This window comes from Phoenix dactylifera, chromosome 2 (genome assembly GCF_009389715.1).
Source record: "Phoenix dactylifera cultivar Barhee BC4 chromosome 2, palm_55x_up_171113_PBpolish2nd_filt_p, whole genome shotgun sequence".
NCBI lineage: Eukaryota > Viridiplantae > Streptophyta > Magnoliopsida > Arecales > Arecaceae > Phoenix > Phoenix dactylifera.
In genome coordinates, this window is record NC_052393.1 from 10,138,178 (window position 1) to 10,165,520 (window position 27,343).

The following is a 27,343-nucleotide window of genomic DNA, read 5'->3' on the forward strand; positions in this document are numbered from 1 at the left end:
TTCGGCTGCTTCGGTCAAAAAGGGCTTGCCAAGGGTTACTACATCGGCATCCAAGTTGCAGGGTTGAATCACCAAAGCTTTGAATTATCGAGTAAAGTCCACTTCAGCTACAGTGTTTGTCTATGACTTGCTAGAGATGGTTGTTTTTTCCACCGCTAACATGACGTAGCAAGCATCCATGGAGAATTCAAACTTGGCATGTATGATCCATACTCTATAGAAAAATCTTATCACATATCTTATATTGATAACAATTCTTCCCTTGGTTAGTACAACAATTTGTTATGCACGTAATTTACTGGATTTACTGAGAGCTTGTCTAAATACTCAAATTCTTAATCCAAGGATAATATCTCATCACAGAGAAAATTATTAAGTAATTACGTTACACCTTCATGGAATGCCATGCTGGCCATGTCAATGCAAGTATGCTACTTCCCATTAGTGTAATTAAAGCTATTATTGGGGCATGTGCTCAGAAATTTGAATCAATAAAATTCTTGCTGGTGAACGAATCCTGCATATTGGGGTATTTCAAAATTACAAATCTATCTTTCTGTTTTTTATTTTTTGTCTAGTGTACTTTCTTTAGCCCCATATTGAAAAGAGAGATGAAACTCAAAAGGTCATAGTGAAAAAGGCCAAAATAGCCATTTTAGTGATCTCCTGGACCTATTGATAAGTTCAGCTGCAATATCTGAAGAAGGCCATTTTGGCATCAAGGAAGGCCATAGTGTCTAAATCACTGTCGCATTAGTGTGTTGTTCTATCGTAATCACTTGCCTCAACCATGTCTTCATCAAAGATTTTGCCACCTTGTTTTCTCTTAATGCAATACAACGAATTAATGCTGCAACTTAACAGCACACATTATGTACCGAAAGAAGTAAAACAGAAGAGCTGCCCGTACGATATTTTTGTCTGGGACAGCGGAGATATCATTCATGCAATTAAACCATTGCCATGCCACGCTGGATGGCCTATTTTTTCCAACCTAGCATTAACCCTCAACGCACGCAAAAGACTCTCATACCTTTGACCGTTGATCTGTCGCCATTCAAAGATCACACACAGCATCATCGTTTCCGCATCCTTTTCCTACCGACTACGCTTTCCTCCATCATCCACCATCCACCATCCAAAGATATGGCCGGCTTTCAAACCAACGGTCATAATGTTTCAAAATGGCAAAAGTGATTCGAGTCCGCAAACCTTAAACTGATCCTCTAGAGCACCGTTTAACGCGACGGCGAGCGACAAAACGCGGAAGGCGAGACGGCGGTATGTGGGCGACTCGATTGTTCCCCGTTGTACGAATCCGAACCTAACCCCCCCTTCTCTCTTCTCCTATTCCCAAATTAATTCTTCGGAGCCCCACAGTCGTACCGCATGGTCCATGCCATATGGCACGAAATCACCGGTTCGATTTCGGGATGGGTGCGATCGAGACCAGTCCCGTGGTGACTCGTGGCAATTGGCGTTTTGGGACCGAGATTGGGCCTCGAAGTATTTTTGATCGTGACGGAAACCCCCGCTCCTTGTCCTCTTTTTCTATTTAAAGAGAAACAAATAATGAGGGAAAGATCTAAAGCGATCCGATCGAATCCGCGGAAAGCGTCAGGAGGAGCCGAAGAAAGAAGAATCCAAAGCCCTCCTCCGACGCCATCGAAGCTTCCCCCTGATCGCCTTCGTACGTTCTCTTTTTCTTTAAATTCAAGAACAAGAATCAAGATTCGCTCTTTATCATCTCCGTTTCTAGGGTTTTGGGTGCTCGATTTCATGAAATCTTGAATTCTTTTTCTGTTATTTTGTTCATCAGTTGATAATCTGCGATGAATTTTTGTTTGAAGCTGTTTTCAGGTGGATCGCAATGTATTATTTCGAGTACGGGGAATGAGGGGTTGCTTTAGATTTTGGTGTTCCTGGTTCTTTGGTCGAGGGGGAGTAGCTGGGGTTCGTCGGGATGGCGGTGAATTACTTGTACGCCTCGGCCATCAGCACGGTGATCAGCCTTGTTGGTTTGCAATGGTGGACGGTCTCGCTGCTTGATGGGATGAAGTCTGATGGCGTGGTTGATGGGAATGAGGTTGGCTCGAGGGGTGTGGGGCGGGCGCTGGAGCTGCTCTTGGGCTCGCATGTTACCATCGCTTTGCTGGCGAGTTCCGTGCTAAATGTGTTCGTTCTTGTCATCTTGTGCCTCAAGGTATTTATGTTAATCTTGAAAGAATTGGTTTTTGAGATGACGCTGGCTGCTGATTAGTTTTTATCACTCAGGTTGTATGTAATGAGAATAACCTCGTAATTGCATGATATTGAGCGAGAATTGTATTGTTTGTTAATATTTTAGAGACAGCAAAGTAGATTGTTGTGCTCATCGTATTAGCTTGTTCTGTTGGGTAATTGCTTACCATCTTTCTTGATTTTGCATGTCCAGTATTTTTGAGTTTGATTTCGCACAATATCATCAACTTGGAAGAGAGTTTCATAATAACAACCAAATTATTTAAAAAATAATAAAAACATGTAATTGTTTTTGTGCATTGGCATGTATTCCTAACTAAGTATTGAATATTAGGATGCAACTTGCTAGAAAAGCCTTATTCTTCATAAAAAGGTCCAAAATCTTTGAAAAATAAGATGGTTACAGATTGTGAATAGGAAAGAAATCAAATAAGCTGATTAAGTCATTGAAAAAATTTGCAAATAAAAAGCCATCATTTGAAGTAACCTGTGCCACATGACAAGATGAGGTAGGTAAATCCTCATTCTTGAAATCCTCAAGTCTTGCCATCTATTCATTTTCCCCCACCTTTACCTTGACTAATAATCTGCAAACAAGGAAAAACCAATCTAAATTATTCACAAAACAATCCCCCCGCACCCCCCCCCCCCAAAAAAAAAAAAAAAAAAAACTCAGGTTTCAACATTGTCTTCCCTCTATTGTATGCCTACCATCCTTGCCACCATGCTTGAAATTAAGCTGTCAAGATTGATGGTTGCGGGAGAATGGCAGCTTGTAAGCTCTCAAAGCCCCTCAATGAAGCCATAGGGGCTGCCAGTGGAGCTTGAGGCTGAATAATTGTGGTTGACAGTGGAGAGAGAAAAACAGGCCACTAGGGTCTCGATACTCCTTCAAGAAAGCTTTAGTAGGTTCCTCAAGACCACTAATGCCTCTGGAGATTCATCAAGGGTTTTGTCATTGAGTGTGGAGGAAGAACAATGGGACTCTCAATCAAGAGTGCCTCTACTGTCAAAATTTAGCCCACTGCAATTTGTGCCGGAATAGTCTGTTATATAAAACCAAAAAACTCCTGTTCACGCAAACTTAGAATGGTTTGGATGAAATGTTGATAAGACCAATGAGAAACAATTCTAGAAAAGCCAGTTTGTAAAATGGAATGGTTTAGGGGGTTTATTTTGGACCAGATAACTGGTTGTTTGACAGTTCTACGAGTTCAATTATGATTTTTAAATATTATTCTCAATCATCAGGTCAAGCTACCTAAATTAGTTAATAGATAACAAGTTATGGGGAATATCAGTCATTGAATCAATATCTAATGGCGTTAGTTGGGTCAGAACTCAGAATTAATGGGTAGAGAGGACAGTGGCCTTCTATTATCTCGCTATTGGTTGCAAAATAGGCCATAGTATTAGTTTGCTTTGGCTTATAGCAGGAAATAAATGGTTTAGATTTAATGCCCAAGATGCAGGGCAAAACAGTTCATGACTGACAGTGCAAAACAATGCTGCCTATTGCACAAAGAGCCCAAAACATTTACATGAGCTTGGGCCTTATGTGGGTCATCGGGGCAGGTCTGGATCAGTCACATTGATCCCATGTCAGGTTTGTGGGTCAAATTCGGTTTGGGTCAGGTCGATATGGACTTGATAGGACATTAACCCAATCGTAGACTAATACAACCAACCCATCGCCACTATTGTTAATTGGTCGGTCAGGTTTGAGTCAGGCTAATATAGACTTGATATAGGACATGACCAAACAAAACCCATTTCCACCCCTATTAACCAGGCTACCTAGGATGTCAGGTAAAAGTGCAGTTATATTTTCTCAATATGATCTCAAGAAAGGATATGCTAAGAGCTGCATCTGTTGACTAATGCTTGCTCAATGTCTAGCTAGAAAAATGTATTTACCTTGCACTTACAATATTTATTGATTTTCTTTTTCATTTTTAATGTGCAGACTATATTTTTTGTTCAGTTGTATCCTTCAGAGACTCGAAAAGTACTGGAACACCTTATTAATTATGTAATATACAAGGTGATGATCATCCCTCTTTTGCCACCCTTGCGCAAGCTCAAATAGTTAAAATTACAGCACTATATTCTGTATTCACTGTATACATTCTCACATTTAAAAATGGCAACTTAATGATACCTGCTTGGCTCATGAATCTTTCATAAGTGTTATACATTTTAGATATCAGCAATTAAATGCTCTCTTTCTTGTACTTAGGTTTTGTCTCATTGATATTATAATTTGATTAACAAAAATGTTAATTTACTTCCATTAATTATGCATCTGAAAAATAATGAGGATGCAACATTTTTTGACAGTTTTGGTTTGCATCGAGCTATAATATAAAACATTTTTGATGTGTTATGTACTCCATTAAGCTGTTTGAATAAGTTCCTTAGTTCACAGCTGAACAGTAAATAGGTTATTATTTTTGTTATTTTTCTTTTACTAACAGGTACTATTTTTGTGTGTAGAATCTCTTGCACATTCTTTTTAGCATTACTAGATCTAGAAAAGAACTTTGTTAGCATAAGTTAAAGGTTTTAATCTTTAGGATAGAAATGCACTAGAGAAATGATTATGTGATCATGAACATTCAAGGGGAGTAGTGCAAGAATGAATTTCCATTCTCTTAGATGACAGAGCATGGTTAGGGAGCAAAGGCAAAGGAGATGTCAATCTCATGCTATGGAAATAAGCTATCTAAAATGGCTATTGCAGAGACTACTCTGACTGTTTATTTCTCTTTAATTTTTAAGAACATCAGAAAGATGATCAAAAAGAAGATAATGAAGAAAGTGATGTTAAAGCTTGGAAATGATAAAATTACAGGTACATAAGATAATGGCTTTGTATTTTTCAATGCATTATGTGACATAGGAAAGATCTAGTTGAGGTGCTAGAGGAAATACATAGGTAAAGCAAGACAGTAAGGCAAACAGTTATCTTTTGCCGATTCTTTGTTTGATGTATCATGATGCTGTACCTAAAGTGATGGCAAGAGGGCTAAAAAGGCCTTTCACAAACGTATACGCACAGATAATGGGTATTTTTGTAGGGAAGACATGATTTGAGCGGGCTTTAGTTCAGAGAGAAAAGAACTAGCCATGACTTGTAGGCTGCAATGCTATATGTGAAAGTGACAGCAGAACTAGTCATTTTTTCCTAGACTTTGTAAATAAAATTTAGAAAAAGTCAGAAAGATGATAATCTTTGGCTGAATTGTGCCCATTGCTTCATGGTATAATAGACCTAGGTGTCTTGTTTAGTTTACGTTTTTTTTTTTTCTCTTCTTTTCCTGAAGGGAATAAATGTTCTTTGTTAAAATGTAAACATGTTCTTGGACCTAAAGGTATACACACCAGAAGGCACACCAGAGGGACAAGATGACTCTTGTTTTGGAGTAGTAACTGTGCAGTTATGAGGAGACAAAAGAGTATGAGCATAGAAATTTAATATTCGTTAGTCTCGAAAATGAATCCGATTAAATGTGGCATCTAGTATTCATTTAGATTTATGCTAGGATGACGGTTGTACAAGACACCTTTTGAATTCTTTAATTGTTTATAAGGCAATGAGTGCAAAGGAAAATAAAAGTATCTACTTATGGTTTTTATCCAACTTGGAGAAAGCCTAATGGTGTCTTGAGAAGTAACTTAGTCGGCATTAAAGTAGATACAAAATATTAACATGCTTGTTGCTTCCATCTCTACTCGTTATAAATTCATATCAATGAGTTGTTGCCTCGATTGGTTTATACCTGCCTCACTGTATTATTACCATCTCCTTCGTCTATGGGTAATATTGGCGTGATCTTTTGATCCCATGGTTTGCATTGGCATATATCTATTTCATATTATCATTCAAAATTGTTGGTAAATGGGCATCTTATTGGTTCCTGAGATTCGTAATATTGTTGCATTTGCTGTTTCACATGTTTGACCAGGGAACTTTTCTTCCACTGGTTGTACCGCCTAATATGTTTCAAGTGGTCTTTTGGTCAGGATGGCTGGTCTTTCTTTGTTTCCTAAAGGTAATACAAACAAGTCATGCTAGCTTATTTACATTATATGGTAGCTTTGGACTGTCAATTTGAAGGTGTAACATATTCTGTTCATGTTTTTAGATGTTTCAATCATTGGCCAGAGATCGGCTTGAGCGGTTAAATGCATCCCCCACTGCAACACCTTCAAAATATTTTCGTGTTTTTTCTGCCTTGTTGCTTGTTCTATTTGCGGACCTCCTATGGTAATGTTTCCTGATGTGTAAGCAATTGTACTTTAGAAGCTCTCTCTGAAGCCTACTATCATCCTCTTCTAGCTAGCAATAATGTGAAATCAGATTTTGATGCATCTTGTTCTCTTATCTTTATGTATGATTTACACAGACAGTAGATGTTGATAAGGTGATGTCTGGAAATTTTCATCCATGATAACTTTCTTTTGTACTCTTCTATCATTTTGGTTCTCTTCGGTGCTAGAACTAACACGTAAAATAAGAGTTGCTATGGGTCAATATGGCTGAAACTCATCATTTCTGAAGCTGAGTAATATATACACTTTCTTTAGATTTCTTCAACATAAGTTCACAAGGTTTGCTATATTTTGAAAAGAACAAAGAGTTGCTTGGTGTTGTGAACCCAGCAGACTAGAAGCACAAGAAATTTTCCTGTGAGTTTGTTCTTAAAATATCAAGAAGATTTATTATAAATGGAATATAATGAAAAACATAATTTTTTTTTGTTTTTTATATTAATTTTTTTTGCTTTCAGTTGGCAGCTGCAGTTCTGTAATAGCTAATTGTAGTCAGTGATCATGTCTTGAGTATAGTGCCCCCTAAATTGATGCATAGCAATTGTACTGTGATTTTGTCACAAGCATGCAAGGATTGCTGATGTAGCATTATAAGTGTGGGTTTTTTTTTTTTTTGGATCATAAATCAGGTGCAGGAACTACTCTTTATTTGGAGATAGGTTTCAAATCTCACAGAATGTCTCTTAATTGGCTAGTATGTACCAATCAGCACAAGGTACCAACCAGTGCCCCCCCTCCCCTCCAAAAAAAAACACCAACACACACAAGAAAAGAAAAGGAAAAAAGTTGTAAGAAAACCTTTAAGCTGGATACAAAGTGTGGGCTGATTTGGGGCTAAGAAATCATATCGAGGAGTGCCAAGTGCCAACTGCGGTAGAATTGTACATACAAGATGGTACAGGCTGGTATGCTTGACATTTACCTTGATTTGGGGACCAGTTGAGAATCACTTTTACAAAGAATAACTTATTTGATTTAAGATTGTTTCATGTCTGAAAATTTCAGTCCAATGACTATTTGCTGAATCCTGCCAAAGGTACTATGAAACTGGCACATGATAAACATATCTCAACAAATAATATACTTTCGGTGATTTATAATCATATTTTCCAAAACAATTTGGAAATGCTCTACTTCTCTTTCTGTGCTGTCAGATCAAAGGTCACATGCTTCGATGTTTTTTTTTAAGTTCGAAATTCCCACTTGCAACTAGTCTAGTTATCTCTAGCGGTCGATTTATTTTCTGCTTTTGTAACTTATTACCTTGCCATTATCTGATCTCATTCTTTAATGCTCCTACTTTTATTTATTGTTTGTCGGTTGTGCTAGTAGAGAAGTGCAACTTTTACAACATTCACCTATAATTCCGGTAAAAAGTGATCTATTTGTTTTTGATCAACTCTATAAAATCACAAGTTGAGTACAGAATCAAAGGAAAACTGCTTTAGATTATTACCACATATTAAATTCTATCATGTAGAAATTTCTATTATGTCCAGCAAAGATTCGAAGCAACAGAGGATTGACTCAATGCTGAAGAAGGATAAGAAGAATATGTGGCGAGCTATTGGATCTTTGTACTTCAGCCACATTCTAGCAAATGTGGCAGACAATACGTACTATAGGTTTGTCATTTTTGCCATACAGACTGTCGGTTCTGGTATAGATTTTTCAGGCCCGAAGAACATCTATGGTGAGCTTCTTAATAATAATAAGAAATTAGAGAATGGAGTGCCTCATACAAGAGCAAGTGACCTACATATGGACTGACGGTGATGTGTGATGGTTGAACCGGTCATACCAAGTAGAGCATTATCAACTTTAGGACATATTATGATATAAAGACTTTCTTTCACAAGTCAGATGATACTTTCAGTCAGGTGCATGATGCCACGTACATCCTCAAACTGATGGAGGTGATTGATCAGGTAGGAGAGGAGAATGTCATGCAGGTCATTACTGATAATGAGCCACAATATAAGGCTGCCGAGGAGATGGAGATTTTGATGGAGTATTGGCCACATATTTTCTGGACCTCATGTACTGCACATTGTATCGACCTAATATTGATGGATATTGCAAAAATTCGTAGGGTGCATCAGACAGTAAAGACAGTCAAAACCATCATCAGATATATTTAAAATGATACACGGGTTCTTTCACTGATGGAAAGGTATGCAGGAGAAGAGATCTTGAGGCTAGGAGTTACACGGTTTGCTACTAACTACGTTACACTTGATAACCTTGTTGAAAAGAAAATAGCTCTACGTCAGATGTTTGTTAATCTCGAGTGGCAAAAAAGTAGATATGCGAGGGTCGGCACTGAAGGGAGCATTGCCGAGGACATGGTGATGAGGCAGATATTCTGGCAGCAAGCCACTGCGACAATGAAAGCTATCAGACCATGTATGAAATGCTTCGGGCCATGGACAATGAGAGGTACCTTCAGATGGGCTTTCTATATCATATGGAGAGGACAGATTCAAATCATAGAGGCAGATCCGACGTATGTCTATGAATACATCAACATTATTGAGCGGCGGTGGGACTACCAGATGGGTAGCAACTTGCATCTAGCAGGCAAGCAAGAACATTGAAAATTAGACTACTTTTGTATTTGTATAATCTTACTAGGACAATAACGAATTCTATTTGCAGTATACTATCTGAACCCTCGGTTTCAGTATACCGTAGCTGGAATCGATATGGATGATGAATTTCTGGCCGCTCTACGTAATGTGATTTATAAGATTGATCCTGATTCATAAGTCGCATATCCATATCTAGAAGAGGTAAGTTAATTTAAGTGACATGTAAGTTAAGTGGTATCTTTAATTATTAACATATTATAACATGATTTTTTTTCACAGACCAAAATATTTTGAGAAGACATCGATAGCTTTGGAGTCTCGACAATCGTCGTAAATAAGAAAAGTATGAATTCAGGTATGTTACACAACAGGAGGACATTTATTTGGCGTTAGATGGTTACTATTATGGTATTATTTTATATATAATTTTCTTCAATAGTTTTGCAGTTGAATGGTGGATTCATTTTGGGTTGTCTGCGAAAAATTTTAGACGGTTAGCTATCCGGATCCTCTTCTAGATGGTTTCCTCGAGTAGCTGTGAAGGCAACCGGTCCACCTTCGCCCTCATCCACAGCAAGTAGAGGAACCGTCTGACACAGAAGCGCCTCAACGATCTTGTATATGTTCACTACAATCTGAGGTTGAGACTGAAGTGCATTTAAGAGAAAGTGGAGCTAAAGTATACAGATTCGATCAATAGTGCTTTCGTTGATGATAAGGATGATCCTGCTGTCGGCCCACAAGCCATTCGATCATTGAGCTGTGATCGGTGTGTACTTTAGTTCCATTTTTTTTGAATGCATTTCAGCCTCAAGCTTAGATTGTAGTGAACAATACAAGGTCATTGAGGCGCTTCTGTGTCATATGGTTCTTCTGCTTGCTGTGGATGAGGGCGAAGGTGGACCGGTTGCGCTCACAACCATTGGAGAAAATCGTCTGTAAGAGAATCCAGATAGCTGGCCGTCTAAGATTTTTCGCGGACAACCCAAAATGAATCTACTATTCAGCTGCAAAAACATTGAAGAAAATTACATATAAGATAGTACCATATTAGTAACCATCTAACGCCAGATAAATGTCCTAATGTGTAACATATCTGAATTCATATTTTTTTATGGCAACTGCCGAGATTTCAAAGCTGTCGGTGCCCTCTCTAAATATTTTAGTCTGTGAAAAAGAACCGTGTTGTACTATGTTAATATTTGAAGATATCAGTTAACTTACATATGTTATTTAAGTTAACCTACCTCTTTTAAACATAGGGCTGCAATTTTTTGGATCAGGCTCCATCTCCTAAATCATATTACACAAAGCGGCCAGAAGTTCGTCATCTATATCGATTTCAGCTACGGTGTATTGAGATCGAGGGTTCAGGTAGTATGATGCAGATAGAGTTCGTTATTTTTTTAAAATATTGTACAAGTACAAGAGCAATTTAATTTTCAATGTTCTTGCTTATTTGCTAGATGCAAGTTTCTACCCATCTGGTAGTCCCACCGCCGCTCAATGATGTCGATGTACTCATGGGCATACGTTGGATCTGTCTCCATAATCGAAATCTTTACCTTATCCATCATGTGATATAGGAAGCCATCTGAGGTACCTCTCGCTATCCACAACATGAAGCACTTCATATAATGGTCTGATAGGCTTCACTATCGCAGTGGCCCGCAGCCAGAATGTCTGCCTCATCACCAAGTCCTTGACAATGTTCCCTTCAGTGCCGACCCCCGCATATCTACTTTTCTGCCACTTGGGACTAACATCTGACGTAAGGCTGCTTTTTTCTCAAGAAGGCTATCAAGTGCAACATAGTTGGTTGTAAATTGTGTGACTCCTGGCCTCAAGATCTCTCCCTGCATACTTTTTCCATCAATAAAAGAATCCACATATCGTTTTAAATATATCTGGTGATGGTTTGGGTTGTCTCCACTGTTTGTTGCACCCTACAAATCTTTGCAATGTCCATCAATATGAGGTCGAAATAATGTGCGGCACATGGGGTCCAAAAAAATATGTGGTCGTTGCTTCATCAAGATCTTCTCTGCAGCCTTATATTGTGGCTCATTATCAGTGATGAACTTCATGGCATTATCCTCTCCTACTTGATCAATCACCTATTCCATCAGTCTGAGGATGTACATGGCGTGGTGCACCTGATTGAAAGCATTAGGTGACTTGTGGAAGAAAGTTTTCGTATCATAATATCTCAGAAAGTTGATAATGTTCTGCCTGGTAGGATTGGTCTAACCATCACATATCACTGTCAGTCCATATGTGAGCCACTTGCTCTTGTATGAGGCAATCTATTTCTCTACCTTTTTATTATTGTCAAAAAGTTCACCGTAGATGTTCTTCTAGCCTGAAGGATCTATACCGGGACTGGCAGCCCGTATGGTAGAAATGACAGACCTATAGTACGTATTGTCTGCTACATTTGCTGGAATGTGGCTGAAGTGGAACCAGGATCCAATAGCTTGTCACATATTCTTATTATCTTTCTTCAGCATTGAGTCAATTCTCTGCTGCTTCGAATCTCTGATGGGGAACGCATGTGGATTTAAATCATAGATAGCTACTCTTGGTGAAATTTTTCTGGATGACTTTTTGTTGTTACCAAAAGCCTCCAGCTTAGGTGCACTATGACCACTGCCTCTACTGACAGCCTTTCTGACTGAGGAGGTTCTTCTGAACTCTGGATCTGTCCTGCTGCTCGCAGAACTGGAACTCGACTCATGGTACGAGGGCCCATATTGAGCCCTATGTTTGGCCACCGCTGATCATCTAAGCTCGCCTGCATGGCAGCCTGGATTTGTGCTTCGCCATCTGGAGCGAACGCCTCCTCTAACTCCCTGGTGTGATTGGAAGGTGGCTCTGCCGCTCGGCGGTCCACCTCCGCCTTCTTGAAAATTCTCTCATTCGCTGCTCTGAAATCAGCGAAGTGCTTCTTCATCAGCTGCTAAATTTCTTAGGGCATTTTTAGTACATAGATACGTCGGGATAACCACCAACTAAGTGCTGTTTCAACCTGATTACCCCTTCTTCCTTGAACTCCGTGTTGCACTTCTAATGGTAACGACCCGAGAGTATTTGCTCATGATTCCTACCAATATCATGCTTTGGCTCCTTTTTTTCTTGATGGCTCCATCCTGCAGTTTTATCAACTATGTTAGTTTATCAATTCTTTAAAAATAGCAAAATTAATTTACGATAAAGATATTTTTTTTACATCAAAAAATATATCTGACTTATTTAATACATAATACTATTTTTTTTATATGTATATATTTTTAATTTTAAAAATATATTTAAACAGTGTAAATTCAGAAAAGTATGTTTTCCACTTTAGAAAATACTTCTGAATTATGTAATACATACTACTAATTTTTCGTAATTTTTGGTATTATTTATGTATTTTTAATTATTTTTAAATTTAAAAATATTTTTTAAATATTTTTAAGCATGTAGAACTCAACAATGGATGCTACATATATTTTTCTAGGTCCTTAAATATGCAACAAAGGCTACTTATTTTTTTTTTTTTCAAATTTAGGCCTAATCCACTGTGCACATGATCACATCAAAATTTGAATGAATGGACACCAAATTTTGCTGAAGAGTAGCTAGCATGCCCCTAAATACGCTTCTAATTTTACAGTTTTTTTTTTAATTTTTATTTTTTAATCATAAATTATATTTTTAGTTTTTAAAAATTATATATATTTTAAAAATTAAAATTTTTTATGTCATAATGTAGATCGTCCATAGATCTATATCATATAATAAAGTCAAGCCCAAATCGAAAATTTTGTCTTGATCTTTCTTATTTTGCAATTTTGAGCAATTTTTTCAAACCCCCCTCCCCCCCCCTCACAAAAAAAAACAAAAAAAAGAGGAAATGAGATACGAAGGAGTAGGCACACTTTTTTAGGCTTGGATCTTCCTTCTAAAGTACTGAATCGATGTGATTTTTAACTCTGTGGGAAGAGAAATGCGGAATAAAGTTTCCTGCTTGCTAATGTTGTTGGGAAGGCTCGAGAAGGCCTTCCAAACAACATTATAACAACACATAAAGGGACAGGGAGGGGCCTGGTTCGAAACCGGGTCGACTTGGTGCGAACCAGCTGGTTCGCACCGAGTTCGAATGGAACCGGCCGGTTCGCACTGAGTTTGAATGAAGCCGGCCGGTTCACACCGGTAAGGTCCGGTTCAGACTTTTTTCGGTCGGTTGGGGACCGGTTTCGGCCGATTCGGGGCCCGAACCGAATTTGGAGGCTGAATCGACCCGGTTTTCCACCAGGTTAGCTCGGTACAGGCTGAACCGCCTGGTTCGACATTCCATGGATCTAATGGTTAAATGGTTACATCTATTGTGAATCATAAATTACAATGCTTCTAGTTATGTGCCTTAATTATGTCTTAAGACTTTGTTTTTAATAAACATATTCGTCTAACCCAGAAACAAGTGGATAGCAGCAATTGAATGAGTAGCATAGTTAAGAGGATGGAGGGAAAAGAAAGAAGAAAGAGAAGGAAGTGGAAGAGCAGCTGAAACTAGCTCTAGCATGCTACCTTTTCTTTTATCTAATACAACGCCAAAGATGACTATTCTACCCTTTATTGATTTAATTCACCCAGTCCCCCTATTTGTCCTAATTTGAGTTTCATTAGTACTTATTAACTGAGTAATCTTCTGTATTAGCACCCAAAATTTTTCCTTAATTGCAAACTTTATATTTTCATGGACTCTCCTATAAAAGAAGTCCTAGACTTACCTAATCCAATATACCTAACATAGGACCTCTACATACTGAACTTATTATAATCCTACCCAAAATAGGATACTGAGACCAACAGTAAGTCTAAAGAAAAGTCTGCTGGTATAAGAATTTTTTAATACGAAGGTACTGTGACTTAACCAATAAATTTCTTCATTGCTACATGTAATGTAAGGGTTTGAGTACTTTTGATGCTTTAATGGACTCGAACTTTCTTGGCAGCCAGATATGGATCCAAATCATTATGATATGCATTGCATCATATGATCAAGGCTCTTGGCTTTATCAACCATAATTTGATTTAGATAAAAAATAGGACCCATCAGATAATGTGGTTGTCTATTTTACAATGTATCCAAATATTTATGAAACCTACTCTGTCCTCTAAAATGTCTTTAGCTGAACACTCATCACAACCTAATTTAAATCTGACTTTGTTTGCCCTTCTTCTCCTAATTTAAATCTGAGTTTGTTTGCCCCTCTTCTCCTTTGCATGCTCTCTCTATTCCCTCTATCTCTATCTCTCCACCCTCCTCCACCCCACTCCACAGCCCTTTCTTGCTTAAAAATAATACATACTATCTGATTAGCATTATTCTTAAATTTTGGTGACAATAAAGATGATTGATTGTAAAGCAGGTTGATGGAACAGAAGATAAGACTGCTAACCGGGAGAGACTGGATTAGGGAAAATTTCATACCTTGTTTTTATTTTCACTAACTAAAAGAAGTTTGATTTAAGTATCAAACCTTGGGTGATCTGTGCTGAAGATAGGGAAAACCACTTCTGGGCAGGTTATTGTGTTTGAATCCTTTTGTTTAGATGGATGTCATGTGATAGTTGTGGAGATAGTTAATTGATATCATGGGTAAGATTTGGTTATTACGGGATAAGTCCCACTCAAGCTGACCTGCACTCTGACTGTTCTGTCATTAGCTGATTTTAATCCACACATCATCTTTTTCTCTACACATCTTTACATTGTAGGAACTTTGTCTAGATCATGCTAGTGATAGCATGTTTGTGTGATACTAGATCTAGGGTCCGTAGAACATATACAGAAGGAAATTCCTATCTGCTGTTTTCATCTTCAGAGGACTTACTACTACCATGCTAAATCTTATTTTGAAATGATGATTCCTTTCAGAATATTTTTGGCTTATACACCTGTTGGCCCCAAATAGATGTTTCTTTGTGGTTTGAATCAACTTGTTAGACATTCTTGTGTTTAAATAATTGAGTTAATTGTTGATGGAGCAATGCACAAAACATCAGAAGTCTTATATTTCCTATTCAGAAAGCCATTGTTGTCATCATCATCAACATGAATATTTCCATAGAGATTGTGCTGGATATTGTAGGTTTACTTTATAACGCCACAAGATACACTTTTAACAGGTTATTGGATCATTGTACTTCATCAATGATATAGATGGGAAGCTGACTTTTTTAAAGGCTACAATTTAGCAAGCGTAACCTTCCTAGTTTCTCTCTTTCTTTCACTTTTCTTTTATTCTTCAATTTATTTCAATCCTCCTCTTTTGCTAATGTATTATGTCTTGTCCAATAGGTGCATTGTAAATTATACTTGATAATTTCATTCAATAATATATTCATGAGTGAAGTTCAAAAGTGATGTTGTTTTAGAAAGAAACTGTAAGACCATTTCTGAGTAATGTATTGTGCATTCCTTTCAGTCTCCATATTTTATGGCAAGCTGTTGTTGTGGTTCACCAAGTTCAACTTAAAATGTAGTTATGTTCATGTTGCTCACCACCGGCTTTGCACTATTCTAGTGTATCAAATTCTTCTTTTGACCATTTTGGAAATCTTATTTCTATACCTTTATCTTCGTCTAACTTTATTTGTCTGCCTAGACTTTGAATTGGTAGCTGTTGCCATTGATCAATGCTAGACCTTTGGCTTGCGTGTTTTCATGTTTTTTCAGTGGAAAAAATGTATTGCTTATCATTGTGGAGTTGAGGCTGAGCAGTAAACTGTGGAATTCTAGCTTAATAAACTACTGATAGATATGAGTTCAATTTTTTCTTCCCTTTCCTTTTGTTGCCTAGAAAAAGAGGTTTAGTAGTCACTTGCCAGGCATTCTCATGATATATCGCAATGTCAGTTTGTTTCTCTTTATCTTACAACTTCCTTTTGTTTACATGCTTGCAAGTTTTTCCTTTCTTACTTGAATTATTGAGCTTTGAGCACAAGCTCCATCTCTGCCTCTTGTGAGGAACTAAATTTCCTTTAATGAGCATCTCTCACTAATGCTTTGAAATTTCAGGATAAAGCTGTGCATGATGATCTATAAATCATCCAGTTCTAGTTTATTTGTTCTCTTGTTCTTCGAGCCTCTTGGTATTGTCTTTGAGACATCACAGGTATTTGCACCTAAGGATTCTTCAACTTCAACAACTAAATTGTTTTTGTACCAAAAGAAAAGAACAACTTAATTGCTTTACTATGTTATAATACTGACACATTTCATTGCCTGATATATGGTTACAAATTGTGCATACTGGCTTTTTAGAATTAGATGATAACTTCAGAAAAGATATATACATGAATCCTACCAAGGTTCAGAAATGCAGCTTTAATTTCAAATATTACAATTCTTTTTTGAAAAGAAAGCATGAAAAGATAACACTCATAATTCGTGTCATTTTTGACTGCAATAGTTTTGTTTATGATAAATTTAACACATGATAATGTAAGTCTTATGAAATTTAAGCTCCATGGTAGCAAGTTCTGTCAGCAATTTTTGTTCTCTATCTTTCTTTTAGATCTAGTATCAAAACAACGTCTAGTTCTTCTGAAGAATTTCAATATTCAAGATTTATTTTAACAAGATTCTTTGGGGAATTTGAAGAAATGAATAGATGGCTAAAGTGCTGCACCAATTGCAATAAATTTTGCCCCGAAAGTCAATTTTGGCTCAAGCACTGAATCTGGCCTTGGTTTCAGACCAGATCTGGTTAAAAATCAACCACTGGCTTCAATTTTGGAGTTTGGCCCATAAATCTTTACCACGGTTTTTAAAGAGTTGCTAGACCTAAGAAATAATTTAAAGATTATCTATAACTTCACAATCTTTAACAGCTTGTTATACTAGTTGAAAATTATCAATGAAGCTTCCCCTTCATTAGTCCTTGTGACATCTTTTGACATTTGCTCCACTCATGTTTAGAATAATTTAGAAGACATAGTTAACATTACAATTTTTGAATGCCCTTGCATATGTGTTAACAATGCCCAGAATATTTCTGATATGCAATTGTTTTTTGTAGGCTATCATGGTACATGGGTTTCAGTTGCTTGAGATTTGGCAACGACATTCCATTGACAGTGGCGATAATTGCTTAGGCTCTGATACTTCTTCCAAAGCAGCAGCAGGTATTCTTAAGTTTTACTTTTCTAAAAAGAATACATATTAGAAGTGTCTTTGATTGAAGTTCTGAAGTATGACATGTGTATTTCTAATTCTGTAACCATGCTTTGGTGTTAGTAACATCCATTAAGAATTTGTTCTGATGTTAGTAACATCCTTTGGAAATTTGAAAAATTTGCGCCTTTAGTACTCTTTTTAGATCTAATGACCAAGGAATATTTCTGATCAAGGCATTTGCCTATCACACCCCAAGTCTAGGACATAACAAGACCATGCTACCGAGGGGTACAACCCAAGATAACACGAAGACATTTTATTTAGCTTCCAATATCCATATCAAACAAAATATAATAAATAGAAATTCAAATTTATCATCTATCAAATAACAAAGTCAACATCGGTTCAGACCATCTACATTCAAACATAAATACCCAACTAGTAAATCACAATATTTAGAAAATTTATTAAGCTACAAATCCATGACCAACTAAAGATCTAAAGCTCTGCTACATAATCGCCAAGCTTGCTAGTGCGTACTACCGGACCATGCATAAGTTTTTAGATGTCCATGCATTATTTAAAGAATTAACAGTTATTGCAAAAGTAAACATTTCATAGTGCAATATATTAAAACAAGTCATAAAGGCAAACATTCATGCATAAATCTTCAATATTTCATAAACATGATTCTAAGATCATACAAATAAATTCATAAATCATTCTTTTGCCATTTAGCATATCATAGTTCAAAATATTGCTCGCAGATATTCGTGCTACGGTCACTTTATACTTATGACAGGACCATGTTTCATAATCAATCAAGATTCATATTTCGTATCCCAACTTTATACCCCTTGGCAAGGTCGTGTTTCCGATGGATGTTAGATCTTCTCCAATTTAGAGGGTCATACATAGCTATCTGAGAGCCTTTGAAAAATTTATATCTTTTTCTTAAAACATACACATAAATAGATAAAAAGCATTAAATGGCATGATCAGATTCATATTTCATAACAAAGCTATTTTTTTAAAATATTCATGAAACTATTTTCATAAATAAGCATGATTTTCATTACACATATATGCTGGCCCATAATTTTAAGAAAAACATAATATTTTTACAGGTAAATCTTATGCATAGAAAACATGATAATTTGAAAGATAATAAGAAGTGCAAGATGTACTTACATCTTTTGTCTTAGATTGTCAAAATTTGTTAGGCAAATCTGCTAAACCTATTTAAAATATTAAAAGCAAAATAAATTTTTATTCAACGACTTTAATAAAATTAAAAATAATAAGAGAAGATTTGACCGGGCGTACAATGTTTTTGGGTGGGTCAGGTCTAAATGATTCGCTCAATGAATCATAAGGCATAGACTCAATTAGGGCCAAAATTATTTAACAAGGTTTATCAATGGTGGTTTTAGGGACATTCATTGGGTCCGTGGTAAGTAGTCTAGTAGGCGGCCTGAGCACCAGGACGGTTAAGGCTTCTTTACGAAAATCAACCTGGGGTCCATAGGTGTTTTATAAAGAGAGAGGGAGATGAGAGAGAAGAGAGAGGAAACGAGAGAGGAAGGAAGTGGATGGATCGGTGGCTGTTGTGGTCGTGGTCCGGCGAGGTGGCAGCCGGAGCTGGTGGTGGGTGGTGGAGAGCGGCTGACAATGGCTGATGGGAACAACCGTGCTTGGCCAAAACAAAGAAGGAAAAAAAAAGAGGGGCAGTGCCTCTAGTTGCCTCGTTGGCAGCCTTCTCGGCCCAAGGTAGCTTCGATGGGGGATGGGGACTAACCGGCAAGGGGTGTGGACGGTGGTGGCGATTTTTGGCGAGCTTGGTTCGTGAAAATAGGGGAGTGTAAGCTTAGAGAAAAAGAGGGGTTTTTGAGGGCGGCGCTCGGTCGAGGTGACAGGCCGACCACTGGAGGAGGAAGGAGGTGGGGAGGTGTGCGGTGATGGATCAATCAAAGGGAAGAGGGGTTTAAATAAGGGCTTTGGGAGAGGGGGTAAACTCGGCTCAACGGCTGCACCGATCGGCCGTTCACCGGTTGCAACAATCTCCAACGGCCGCCGGCCGTTCGCACTGGCTGCGCCTCAACGGCGGCCGTTCGGGCAGGAGATCGCAATCCCCTATTCTGATTTTTTTTTTTTTTTTGAATTTTGAATTGAAGCCGACTGGGCCTGCCGACTTTGATCCAAGACAAGCCCAGTTGGCCTGGTTCTTACATTGCGTACAACAAAATTGACAATGTTCATTTTGAAATTTGAAGGAAGATGGGAGAAGCTGAAATTCTAATTTGATTAAAGAACCTCATATGTGAGTAGAAAGTTCTTGGTATTTTTAGCTGTACTGTGTTATCCCATCAAGCTCATAGGTATTGTCCATGACCCAAAGGACCTGGCGGAGAGGGGTGATATTTCAAAAAATGCAGAAATGTACAATTATTTCATCCTTATTGCTGATTTTGAATTTCTTCACCCCTAAATTCTGCCGAAGAGAACTTATACTTCGGAGCTCACTCATTGTTGCATAAAAAATTATTATTATTTAAAGCTGGCAAGAAAGAAACAAGTTAATTGCAAATCAAGTTAGTTACTTCTAATTGCAGTAAGAAGTTAAGCGTCTTGCATTGTTGATTGGTGGTTGGAGTCTCGGACTCATAAGGCTACTGATGTGAACATCTGTCCTTTGTGAATTGAGCACAACCTTAGTTAGATTAAGTATTGGTCAGCAAGCCACCACTCAATAAGTTGATTCTAAGGTTTGCTGTATTGGTTGGTATTGGGTGTACTGTACCGGATGTACCATACTATATTGGTACTGAATCTGTATGTTGTACCATACCATATCGACACTCGGTATGCCAAATCTTACCGAACTGTACCGTGTACTAATACTGTAATAGGATCATACTGGTATGGGGTCTAGTACCGAGATGGAAAACCTCAGTTGATTCCCTTTTTTTCTACTATGTATCTTTAACTGAACCGTTATCTTACCACCAAACAGGCTTTTTTTTGAAAAAGAAAAAAATATGCCACATCGAAGACAGCAAATCTCTTACCAAAACCCCAAATAAGTTTTTCTCTCATCTAAGTACAGGGATTTCAGTAAAAGAAGGTGACCAAGGGATGTTAAAAATTAGGTATGAAAAGATGGCTAATGATATGCTGTAGATTATGCCATGCTTTATTGGCTGATACATGCAGACTTTTGGTGCTAGCAATAGTATGAGTACCCATGATGTATTGAAGGGTGTTTCAAGCTGTATCAAACAACTACATGGGGAACATGCAATTGAAGTGGTGCTTTGATTTAAATAGCTCTGGTTGGCGAATGAGGACCTGTTAGGTAGTTGGAACAAGGATTGATGTTTGTTATAATGGTCATAATGCTATGTAGTTTACACACCCGCTCTTTGCGCATCCATTGCGATTATTCCACCAGGAGTGTTTAAGAGAGACAAAGGGAGTGCATCACACAAATTGAAATTGTCTTTATCAGTTGCTGCCTATGAAACATTCGTCACCAATAACTATTAGCTTTATTATGTTTTATATCAAATATAAGTATATATGGTCAGGACTGTAGACATGCCTACCACTCATCCCTTGCTTGTCTATGTAAAGAAGAGATATTGGCCTCTCTACAGAGAATGCTGGATTCATAAACTACAATACATGAAGGTATTATAGTTTGAACTTGAATATTGCATGTCAAAGGCTAGGAAGAGATGAGCATAAAAATTGAAAAGCTGCTGATGTGTCTGAAATTTCTACCAATGCAATTTGATGGTTATGTACCAGGGATGAACACTGCCATTATTGCTAGTCTATGGACACTTCATCAATAGCTATGCAACTGAAATTTAACTAAATCAAAGTACCCTGTTCTACTCTTGACTACCAAGCTGATGTCCTAAGCCATTTGTATGCAATAGACAAGACACAATAATCGTCTCTATGATTTCTCTGATGTGCCAACCAATTCAAAATTAGCACTAAGCATGTGCAGTGCAAATGGGGGGCAACTCTGGATGCTGTGCCATTATTTGGATTTTGACCTGTTGAAGTGGTCATTTTATTTTTTATTTATTTTTAGAAGGTTTTACCAACTCTTTGGCTGCACCTTGTGGGCCGTTTTCCTTTATCTGATCATGTAAGAGTATGTTGAACATCTGATGGATGTTTGAGAGAGTTTGCTTTATATATTAGATCATCAGCATTCAGCGCATACTATGTATACGACTAAGTGAAAGGAGTGCTGGATAAATGGGCTTGATCTCATCAAATGATGAAATATTTGTGAAGAAATGTTTTTGCTTTTAGAGTTTCTACAGTCATACATGTTAGTTTTCAGCACAGATGATGCTTTCAATTAAGTCAAGAAGAATTCAGTATTTGTTGGATGGTAGTGATCCATCAGTTGTAATATTGCCCCACTGATTTAAATTGAAGGAACTCTCTCTCTTTTTATTTTTTGGATTAATAATCAGTAGGAATATCTGATGGGTAGCAGTGATCTCATTAGGCAATAACATTAATGTTTTCTTTTCCCTTCATATATGTGATGAAACATGTTTGATGTACTGCACATGACGAAAAATTTAGGAGGAACAAATATTTCATGGATACCTATGATCCCATGTAACAATAAATGTTTCATATTGACTATTTCACCTATACATACATATATCTATGTATGAATGCATGCATGCATGCATGTATATATGTGTGTGCGTGCATGTGTGCATGTATGTTGTGCGCACACTGGCTGGCTAGTTAGCAAGCTATATAGAACATTAGCTGAGAGAGAGAGAATTAAGATGAATGTATCAACTGGAAAGGGGTGTTTACTTTCATATATGCAGCAATTCACCCAGTCAGTAGAGGCTCCCATGTTATGCCTGGTAGATATGGTTCTTGAAATTGAGGGAGAGATATTAAAATTTGTCAATTCTTTCCTAATCATTGAACTAGTGGAGCTGAAACTTTCCTTGCTTCTGTCACAACTTCCCAACGTTCTCATCATCTATAGGCGATCAATATTCTTTGTGATGATTTTGATTTTTAAATAATGTTTTATTTTTTAATGACATCACATGCTTAGATTGTTCCAGAATCTGCTGATAACTTAATTGCAACCATTCTTGCAGGAACTTTATCTGAATGGAAGGGAGTTCTCATTCGAAATTGTGGTTTTCTCCTCGAGATGATGACTTTTTTGACAGGAATTGGTCATTACTTGATCATCTGGTGGCTTCATGGCATGGCATTTCATCTAGTGGATGCAGTCCTTTTCCTAAACTTGCGTGTAAGTGTTATTATTTGTCAGACATGCTTTTCAAGCATTGATATCATATTTTTGATATTTCCCTTGGCTCTATATGATAAGCAGGCTCTTGTAAGCGCAATTGTGAAGCGGGTCAGGGCATATAGCAAGTTAAGGAAGGCATTAAGTTCTCTAAATGGAGCACTTCCTGATGCTACATATGAAGAGATCTGTGCATTTAATGATGAATGTGCCATCTGCAGAGTAAGTAGTTCTTGTAAGTTATCCGTCAAAACTGTCATTCCTCGTCTCTTGGCAGCAATATAATTGCTTTTGTAAACTGCAGGGACCAATGGCTAGAGCGAAAAAGCTACCCTGCAATCACCTTTTTCATCTTGCGTGCTTGAGGTCTTGGTATGATCTATATGCCTCTCTTGGAGTTGTCATCCCCCCTCTCTCTATGTATACTGCAACTATATATTTTTATGCTTCAGCCATATTGTGAAGGTTTGCATGCAAGTGTATATCTGATTTGAAGGCATTATATACATGAGATGATAAACCACTATTGCTCATGAAATGTTCTATAAAGGTTTTATCTTGTCTCACGTAGCTTTTGGATATAGGTGCTGATTTTCAAATAAACCTGATAGGACACTCATACAATTTTAGTGTATGTGACTCTGTCTCTGTCTCTCTCTCTATATATATATGTGTGTGTGTGTGTATGTCTGTAAATATGTTTGAGTGGTAGGCAAGGTTGATTAGCAGATTTTTATTTAATTTTCAAAAAAATGTACTCATATTGTCTTGCAAAAAATACAAAAAAAATGTTATGATGCTTGTAGTGTCTAGAAACTCTAAATTGAATTTGTTTCGCTAATTTTGAACGTTTATGGGGCAAGATTGCATTTGAGTGTCTTTTGCTCAGACCTGCAATTTTGGCTTTCCGGATTAATTTGGTTTGGGGCAAAGATTCAGATTCCAGGAAAAAAGCAAGAAATTTGCCAAGAATTATTAAAAAAGGGGGGGGGGGGTGGGACTGCAAGCTAAAAAATTAATTATTTAAAGTAAAAAAGCTACCTACCTACCTACATACACACATTAATACATGGTATGTATGTACATGCATTTATAGTACGTATGTATGTACATAGTATGTATGCATGTACACATGTATGCATGTGCGTGCATGTGCATAAGAACGAGCATAAGAGATTCCAGAATGATAAACTATTCTGAAGAATACCATTACTGCCACCTACAGATAGAAGAGAGAGGGGGATATATGCTTAAACTTCTCAAATATGTGAATCTTTTTTTTTTTATTATAAAAAAGTTGTTTTTAACTTTGATTTTTTTCAGTATATAGCTGGTTCAGAAAATCCTTGCTGCCTGTTTACTTGTTTTCACATGGGCACACGGTCGTACAATTCTTCAGTGTATTTTCATGCACCTGGGGGGTGGGGTCTCTTCCCAAAGTACTTTGTAATAGTTATGTTGATTCCTGATTCTTTCCCTTTATGCATGTAAGCAGGACCATAACTAGTTACATTCCTAAATATCTTATCCTGTTTGTTTACTTTTATATTGTAGTTTAGATTCACAAGATGGTTTTATATCCATAGTTGTTAATGGATTCTGATGGATTGCCATTCTTGCTTTTTCCCATTGGATCTTACTTTTCTGTTTTGTTATTTCCAGGTTAGATCAGGGCTTAACTGAAGTATATTCTTGTCCTACGTGTCGAAGGCCTCTTTTTGTGTCTAATCCTCGAGATCGCACTAGCTCTAATGCAGGAGAGCTTGCCAATGTTGCGCAACTTACTGAACAGTTAAATTTGGGATTGAACCCGCAAAGAATATCTGGACAACCTATTGGGGCATTTCCTAACCAGCAACAAAATCCTTCTGATGCAGTGTGGAGGTCTTAAACTCTATTCTTATTTCTCTTTTTCTGATGCTACAAAATAAAAGTGTTATACGCATGTCTTATTATAGCTATTTTCTAGTTGCAACATGCATTATATCATTGTAGCATAGCAATCGATCACCTTGCTGGTGACCTTTTTAGACGCATTTTCATCATATATGTTTTTTGTGCACTATATATGTCATTGGAATGATACAGAGAAGATCATATGTCTTTCATACACGATATTATATGGCATTTGCCCCATTACTTTTCAGTTTTATACTTCATACCTACGAAGACCCTCATATTGTTCTGGAAAGCTGCTGTTTTTTTCGTATTAAATTTTGCCAGTATACATCTTCAGTTTATGTTGTTTAGTAGAATAGTTAAATGCATGATTTGAATCTCTAACTGACCATTCAATGTATGCTGCTCTGTTTGGAAGCTGGAATTTATTTTTCTTTGGCAAATAAGCCAGGAGCCATTGGCGTTTCCCAGAATTATTCGTAGACCTCTTTGGGATAAAAAATCTCTTTTGTGCAATTCCAAATGTGAAGTCAGTCTACGTATCTTATTGGTGAAACTTAATATTTGAAATTCAACAGAACCTTTGTTTTCTTCTTGTGAAATAACTGAGATGAATGAATTTTTGATCATAAAAAAAAATTTCTATCTTTTTTCCTGTGGATTTATTTTACTTTACTGAATCAATCAGGAAAAATAAAAATAATAATCTTTATGCCAGTTATTTTAATCTAGTACACAAAAAAAAATGGATTTTTTCCTATTTTTTCTTTTTTCTATCCAAATCAAATTTCAGTGGATCTAGGGCTACTAATGGGTCAGATTGAGCCAACATTACTTGGTTAAAGCAGGGTCCAGAAATTATGTCTGATGTTAATCGATCCCAAATCATTGCATCTGGTCAGTTGTGTGACTTCAACTTAGAAGCAGCAGGGTTATCAGGTCCTGTTGGGTATGATTAGATCCAACTTTCCAATTTTGACACAAAATGTTCTGGATGCTTAAGCATTTGGTTCGGTCAGCACTCACATGCACAGAAGGCAATTAAGTCTGTTTTCAATTTGGTTTTCAGTTGCACTGGTGTTGGATTGCATCTTGAGTGATCTAGATTCAGTCATTAGCGAAACACAACTCCAACCAGTAAGTCAAATGCATGGTTTCTGCTGGGAACTAGGGTAGATTTGCAATTGGTGGAACCCAATGCATGTGTGGCCCTGGCTGCTTGCATTCCTGAATCTTGCTCTCGTTCATTCTTTGGTCAAACTTTTTGTATCACCATATCACAATATTTGGCTAAATTAAGTTTATCTTGATTATCTTATCTTTTTTATTACTTAATGATATTAATCATATGATGTCTGTATATGAGTTACCAATTGGAGCAATTGCTCCGTGATACATAAGATTGAGAGAAAACTTTGCCAAAATGTTATGTTAGACTTGAAAAGAGTTCATGTAGAAGTGTGCCAAAAGTGGACATGGAATGGTGATGGCATCATGATTTTCTATTTATAGGTGTCAAGCAGTTATGTTCCAGTTTTTCAACTTGTCAAGAATACCAGAATATAGATTCTGCAAGAAGTGGCAAGATATACTACATAGGATCCATGACTATCATGCTAAGTTGGTGAAAAGATAACACACTACCTAGATAGGGGAACTAGTACAAACCTTTTCCTCCCTTTTTTGTGATTTCTAGCTTTCAACTGTGTATCATGGACAACTAGTACACATATCAATTTCCTCCCCTTTTGGCCATTTGTAGCTTTCAACTGTGTATCATGGACAACTGGAGGGTTGGTAAATGCAAAGTCCTAAGGACTTATTGTGAAGTAAAGCACTATTTGGTTAAGTCATTTTACCTGCTTTCTTCCATGCACCTGTGTACAAATAAAGCCATAAAATTTGATCTGCACCAACTTATTACCTTTGTGGTGGCATGATATGTTAAATCTCCCTCTCATTGTTTTGTGCAGGGGAGTTGGTTTTGATTCCGGTTGGATGCCTCCATGGCCAAATCAAGGAATGGATGGTGCTGGTACATCCAGTGCAATCAGATCAGTTGGGCTTAGTGGAGTCCAGATGATGATGAGGCAGCTGACATCTGCTGGTGAGAACTATGCTCATGGTTCATTAGATGATGCTGCTTGGAACTTGTGGCCTGATCAGCATGCCTCAGGTTCCTCCATTCCTCCATCCTCTCCGCTCAGGTATACCACAAATACAGCTGGCCTGCGGTTTAGAAACACTTCACCCCCTGTAAATGGAAACATGTCGGAGATACTCACCATGGTAGATAGAGTGCGAGAAGTTTTGCCCCATATACCTGATGAACTAATTATTCAGGTATACTTCAATTTAATGTTACTTTTGAGTAGCCAATCAAAGACTGACGTTGTCAAATGCTTCACGTTTCTTGCAGGATTTGTTACGAACCAACAACATCAACATTACTGTGAATAATCTTCTTATAGTTCAGTAATAACCAAATCATTCCCTGTATGTATATATGCTTCATATTAACATATAAGGTGCCTGCGAGAATTGTATATTAGAAACAAATGAGATTGGTGAATTATGGGTGGTGAAGACTCTTTTTCTCTGCCGAGTTAATTCCATAGCTGTTCCCTCCCGTTAACACCTAGTTGATGTTGTTTCAGGCCTATCACCTCCAATCCCATCAGTGTATAGAAATGCTATGCCAAATAACATGTTTATGATAACTTGCATCAGATATCAATAAGTTGTGCAAAATCATTGTTTGTCATTCAAATCTTCTTGTTAAATACTTAT

At 37.3% G+C, this 27,343-nt stretch overlaps 1 protein-coding gene across 2 annotated transcripts; it reads left to right on the plus strand.

Annotated features, from left to right (window-relative positions):
• The first annotated feature begins 1,564 nt into the window (after positions 1 to 1,564).
• On the plus strand, positions 1,565 to 27,319 carry LOC103705135 (E3 ubiquitin protein ligase RIN2-like). 2 transcript variants are annotated; one of them, XM_008788755.3, is made up of 13 exons: positions 1,565 to 1,690; positions 1,861 to 2,203; positions 4,208 to 4,285; positions 6,210 to 6,296; positions 6,390 to 6,511; positions 16,237 to 16,333; positions 17,240 to 17,345; positions 22,497 to 22,654; positions 22,739 to 22,876; positions 22,959 to 23,026; positions 24,317 to 24,538; positions 26,527 to 26,896; positions 26,973 to 27,319. In XM_008788755.3, exons 2-13 carry the CDS (start codon positions 1,964 to 1,966, stop codon positions 27,030 to 27,032), a joined length of 1,746 nt encoding a protein of 581 aa, XP_008786977.2. In that variant the 5' UTR covers positions 1,565 to 1,690; positions 1,861 to 1,963; the 3' UTR covers positions 27,033 to 27,319. The 2 variants fall into 2 exon arrangements, with proteins under 2 accessions (XP_008786977.2, XP_008786979.2); XM_008788757.3 differs by having other exon boundaries at positions 1,580 to 1,690; positions 1,851 to 2,203; positions 26,973 to 27,317.
• Positions 27,320 to 27,343: the final 24 nt, after the last annotated feature.

Excerpts from the sequence above, each read along its gene's own strand:
- LOC103705135 (XM_008788755.3), top strand. The coding sequence starts at position 1,964 with ATGGCGGTGAATTACTTGTACGCCTCGGCCATCAGCACGGTGATCAGC. Across the intron at positions 22,655-22,738 it reads TCCTTTTCCTAAACTTGCGT|GCTCTTGTAAGCGCAATTGT; the intron begins GTAAGTGTTATT and ends TATGATAAGCAG. Across the intron at positions 22,877-22,958 it reads ATGAATGTGCCATCTGCAGA|GGACCAATGGCTAGAGCGAA; the intron begins GTAAGTAGTTCT and ends TGTAAACTGCAG.